General features: G+C 44.0%; 1 protein-coding gene across 3 annotated transcripts; it reads left to right on the forward strand.

Moving 5' to 3' along the window:
* Positions 1-545: 545 nt before the first annotated feature.
* On the forward strand, positions 546-5,024 carry Mbl2 (mannose binding lectin 2). 3 transcript variants are annotated; one of them, XM_038332975.1, is made up of 5 exons: positions 546-647; positions 1,719-1,902; positions 2,498-2,704; positions 3,714-3,782; positions 4,463-5,024. In XM_038332975.1, exons 2-5 carry the CDS (start codon positions 1,728-1,730, stop codon positions 4,834-4,836), a joined length of 825 nt encoding a protein of 274 aa, XP_038188903.1. In that variant the 5' UTR covers positions 546-647; positions 1,719-1,727; the 3' UTR covers positions 4,837-5,024. The 3 variants fall into 3 exon arrangements, with proteins under 3 accessions (XP_038188903.1, XP_038188921.1, XP_038188912.1); XM_038332993.1 differs by having other exon boundaries at positions 546-633; XM_038332984.1 differs by having other exon boundaries at positions 611-710.
* The last annotated feature ends 682 nt before the right edge of the window (positions 5,025-5,706 follow it).

Here is a 5,706-nt window from a genome sequence, read left to right on the forward strand (position 1 = left end):
GTAGTCAATACAAGCAAACACAGTCCACGATAAGGGGACTGGGTAGAACTATTTAAGATAAGATCACAGGAAGTTTCTCCTAGACAAGAATCTTTGAATAGAAGAGAAAGAGTCAAAGAGAAGAACACTAAAGAGTGAGAACATCCCAGTTAGAAGACAATAGTGTGGAGTCTAGAAGTGTTCTCCATGTATTGACAGCAGCAAAAAAGGTCTACTATCCTTTATAGTGTATGCATGTGCATGTGCATATAGTGGGTGTGCACAGAGCATATGTATGCTCGGGTATGTGTATGTGTGTGTATTGGAAGCAAGGAAATTGGTGTGACTAGCCTCTTGAACCTGCTTTTTATGGTAACTCAGTTATGAGAATTAGCCAAATGGATGTCAATTGAAGGGGAGATGGTGCTGCATTAAGGTAGACACCCATGTTGCCCCCCCTGGAGGCTTCTGGGTAAATCCTCCTAAGGAACATCTAATACGGTCCTAAAGAGAGTTGCTTATTAATCTGGGGTTGAAGGTCAGCATGGATTATCCCATTTTATCAGGGTTGGCTCCTCCCTCACTTAGAGGCATCTGTCAGAGTTTCCAGTTGAGTGGAAGTTTGCCACTGAATCCTTGCTGTGTCAAAGTCCTGTAAGTCCTTTCTGGTGAGTGGATTTGGGTTCCTCTGTTCACAGTCAAGGGCTCTAATTCATGACTGAAGGCTTGAGGTAAGAGGCAGGTCAGACAGAAGTCATGCTGGTGGCAGCACTTTCTCTGCTTGCTGGGCCATGTCCGCTTTCTCAATTAGCTGCTTGTAAAGAAGACATTACAGAGAGAGTGCCGTGGGATCTAAGGCCTACAGGACTGGGATGTTATGTTCTCCTAGTAAGGAAGAGCTGGAAGAAAGCCTTGAAGGACAGATGTGATGGTGACAGAGGCATTCTAGACAGGTGTGGCTAGTTGCTGGAAGAAAGCCTTGAAGGACAGATGTGATGGTGACAGAGGCATTCTAGACAGGTGTGGCTAGTTGCCAGCAGTTCTGTCATGCACAATCTAGGAAGTAGAGAGGAAATCTACTAGAGAGAAATTTACAGACAAAATGCTGTCCCAGGAACCCTGTCTTGCTCTGCGGAAATGAACTACCAAGAAGTGCACTCAAGTTCATTCGGATTGGGGCTAGTAGATTTACTATGTGATCAGAGTCTGGCCCTGTCTCTATTAATCACTAGCCCATAGTTTACTGTTGAAAACCAGGGAAAGAATAACTAGGTGATCTTGGAGAGAAGTCGTCTATTCCAGTGTGAAAAGAGGATTTGGGCTGCAGATGGTGTCCAAGGGTAGGTGGGTGAGATCCTTCAGAACAGTGCGCTCCATCCATTCCCATGTAGAGGTAAGGCACCAGACGTTAGTGAATTGGGGATGTGAAGCTGTTCTGCTCTCACTGCCATGAGAAGCACATTCATAACCACTTGCAATGATAGCAGTGACCTGGGCCCTGGTGACCTTTTTCAGAAGGGCCTTAACTACATCTTATGTTGTTATACCAACCTTTGTTAACTGACAGACATGGTTTTGTAAGGGATTGCTTTTCAAAATACCCAGTCTGGACACTAGCAGTGAGTAATCCACATGTACAATGTCTGTCCCCAAGTTACAGGGCAGAGGTCAGTATGGTAGATACATGCTGATGAACTGAAAGGGATGATGTAATCTTCCATGATTTTCCCCACACCAAGGTGAGGACCATGTTCCTGTTCCCATCGCTCCTTCTCCTGGGTGTGTTAACAGCATCTTATGCAGAGTCTATAATAGAAGGTGCTCAAAGTGCCTGCCCCGTGATTGCCTGCAGTTCTCCAGGCCTGAATGGCTTCCCAGGCAAAGATGGACGTGATGGTGCCAAGGGAGAGAAGGGAGAACCAGGTATGCATTGAACTGCTTTCTTTGCTCTTAAAAAATTAGTTTTAATTATGCAAGGTTTGTGTGTGCGTGCGTGTGTGTGCGTGTGTGTGTGTGTATGTGTGTGTGTGTGTGTATACACAGTAGTGCACTCATTTGAGTGGAGGCTACTTTGGAGACCAAAGACAGTATCTTCTTGGAGCTGGAGTTACAGGCATGAGACACCCACAATGGATGCTGGGAACTGAATTCATGTCCTCTGCAGTAGTAGCTCATGCTCTTAACCACTGAGCCATCTCTCTAGCCTCTTTCTGTGAGTCTATTCCAGAAGAAACCTACTGCAGCTACAAAAAGGGTAAAGTCTTGTTAGGCATATTGTACTTTCATCAGCAACATACTGTAGCTCAAAACACACAAAGCTCCAGTTCTCTGGCATACTGGATGTCTACACAGAAGTGGGTGATGCTTGTCTTGCCTGTCCTGAAAAGTAGACCTCATGTTGGTCTAACTCATGGAACACAGGGGTCTTATCTCACCACAGGGGATTAAGGATCAAACCTTTGGAAAAAGAGCAGCAAAAGCATAGATATCAACCCAAGTTTTGTTTGTCTTCCAACAGGTCAAGGGCTCAGAGGCTTGCAGGGCCCTCCTGGAAAGGTAGGACCTGCAGGATCCCCAGGGATTCCTGGGCCAAAAGGAGAAGCTGGGCCAAAAGGAGCAGTGGGACCACCAGGAGCAGTGGGGCCAAAGGGAGCAGTGGGGCCAAAAGGAGCAGAGGGACCAAAAGGAGCAGTGGGGCCAAAAGGAGACCCTGGAGAGCGTGTCGGTAAGGAGATCATTTCAGAATGTCTGGGCTGATGACATTTGGGGTTCTGGAGCTCAGAATGCTGGTGGGGTGTACTGTTTCTCAATACTGCAAGGGTAGATGCCCAGTTCTGCTTCCTGATCAAGTTCCCATTCTCTAGTCTGTTTTTTTTTTTTTTTGTCTTGTTGACCATTTCCTTTCAGGAGGTCCCATTTATTAACTGTTGCTCTCAGTGTCTGTGCTACTGGTGTTATATTTAGGAAGTGGTCACATATATTAATGAAACACACACATATTTGAGAGAGGGATCATTGATTCTCAGTCTGTCTTCAAGCTTAAATACAGGAACAAATAGAATAGGGGACAGAAAGAATTCACAGGTAAGCAGTCCCGCTAAGGGGTGTTTTCATTGATGATTGTCTCCAGTTGTGGTTCAGAGAGGCAGGCTAAAGAAGTACTTCTTGCCAGCATCACTTGAGGGGACCAGTCTGATTTCCACAAGCGATCATTTCTGTTCTACACTGTTGGCTTGCCCTCATGGGGAACTGCCTTATCTTGGGAGGGAGTCTGCCCTGTGAGAATTTGATCTTCCTGGAATCCGATGATGTTGGCAGCCTTGCACTGTTGTCCTGGAGGAGGGTGAAATGGGTTAAGAAGGCAGTGTGTGGCCACCTGCTGCCGCGCAGAGGTAAAGAGGTGGTCCGGAGTAAAGGAGCATGAAGTGGAGACAGGAAGGACACTCATTCTTTCTACCTTTATATGCCTTGTAAGTTTAAGCAAGGAGTCAAGTCTTTATTTATTTAAGCAAAAGTAGCTACTAAGTGCCTGTTTTAGATTAAGTATCAGGCAAAGATTGATATTTTAGGCCAAGTAAAAACAGATTGTTTTCTCTGTTAAAGTATATCAATGTTAAAAAAATAAAAGTAAACCTTGCTTCTTTTTTTTTAAATCTGAAAAAGATACCACACTCCCCAACAGGCAAAGTTTTCATCCTCATTCTAACAGTGCTTTTTGCTGTTGCATTTTCTAGAATACGACACTAGAGAAATTGATGCAGAAATCGCAGCTCTGCAATCAGAGCTGAGAAGCCTCAAGAGGTGTAAGTATCTTTCCTCTCTTGTTCAGGCAACCTAAAGTTTGGGAATGGCGGAAGGCAGAGTATTCTCACTGCATGCAAATGGTTTTCTAGGACCTGAAAAAAAATAGCTCATATTTTGATCTCATGATACCCTCCCAGCAATCATTTGGGAGAAACAGAGGCAAATGGGAATTCAATTACTTACTCAAATTCACAGAGTTCAGTGGTAGAATCAGTTTATATGCTGCAGTGAGCGTGACTCCGGGACTGCAGTCCTGTGAAAATAGACCCCTTTGAAATGCTGGGATCTAGACCAGACAATGGAGCCAGTCGTGCGTCTCCCGGCTGTGGCTAGGTAGTCCCAGACATTTTTGTTCAATTGTAAGTTAGCAGTATGGTAGAATTTAGAACTCCAAATTACATGTGCTCTGTAATGCAGACCTAAACCTACAAAGGCATTGAGCCTGTTGATTCATTTTAAGACGGCAAGGAAAAGCAGCAAGGTAAACAGTCCAACTCGAATTTTAGATGAAAGAAGCATGTTTTGATTTGCGTAAGCATTTCACAAGGGGGCTCATGAAGGAAGGCACTCTTTGTGGTCTATACTGTCAGAGAAACTGCAGTATACACCTTTTAATTTGAATTTACATCATGAGTGGTCTAGAAGATATGCCAGTGTCTCACATCTTTTTACGTTTTAGGGGTGTTCTTCTCTACGAGTGAACAAGTCGGAAAGAAGTTCTTTGTGAACAGTGGTCGAAAGACGGACTTTGATGGAGCAAAGGCTCTGTGCGCCCTAATACAGGCCTCTGTGGCCACTCCCAGGAATGCTGAGGAAAACAGGGTCCTCCAGAACGTGGCTAAAGACATCGCCTACTTGGGCATCACAGATAAGAGAATTGAAAACCAGTTTGAGGATTTGACAGGCAGCAGAGTGCGCTACACTAACTGGAATGGGGGTGAGCCCAATAACACCGGCCTTAAGGAACACTGTGTGGTGCTCTTGTTGGATGGCAAGTGGAATGATGTCCCCTGCGCCGACACCTTTTTAGCAGTCTGTGAATTCTCTGAGTGAGGGGCTTTCCTTCTTAGTCCTCCTGGATCTTTTACTGTGCTCCATAAGTCCACAATCTGTTCTGAAATATAAAATATAAACGATTAAACATTAGCTGCCCAACCTAAACTATAACCCTTTTTCTGGAATAGTATTTTCTTGTGAAGGTGCAAAAATAAAATGAGCTTGGCCTTTTCATTTATGATAAACACGTGTGCTCTGCTGAGTCCTCTTTTCACTTTGAGTCGGCGGCTTCCAGGGTAGTGAGATCACCCTAGCTAATTCCACAGTTTCTGAGCCCAGTCTCAGGTGTTAAAAGGGTCTACTTATAACTTTATTTCCTTCCTTCCTAATGCGGTGCTAAACTATGTACATAATGTAAGTGTAATGTAAACAGATTAATGAATTCTCTCTCAATCTCTCAATCTCTCAATCTCTCTCTCTCTCTCTCTCTCTCTCTCTCTCTCTCTCTCTCTCTTTCTCTCTCTCTCTCTCACACACACACACACTCAGACACTCCATCCATCCATCCATCCATCCATCCACCCATCCATCCATCCATCTATCATTCGTCCATCTATCTATCTATCTATCTATCTATCTATCTATCTATCTATCTATCTATCTATCTAATAACATCCTGTAGGTAGAGGCATAGACGTTTTCCTAGAAACCTCTTAATACTTCTCCTAGATACTGTTCCCAAAGGTAAGTATGATTTTGATCTGTATCATAACAAATTAATTTTGTTTATAAAATTCATAGACAGAATCATACTGTTTGTACTGTCTGATGTCTTAAGTTTGCTTCATTCATAATTAAGCACGCGGGTGTTCATTCATGTTCTAGACAGCAGGGGTTCATTCCTCTCATTGCTGTGAAGAACTCCCT

The sequence above is a fragment of the Arvicola amphibius genome, chromosome 1 (genome assembly GCF_903992535.2).
Source record: "Arvicola amphibius chromosome 1, mArvAmp1.2, whole genome shotgun sequence".
NCBI classification, from domain to species: Eukaryota; Metazoa; Chordata; class Mammalia; order Rodentia; family Cricetidae; genus Arvicola; species Arvicola amphibius.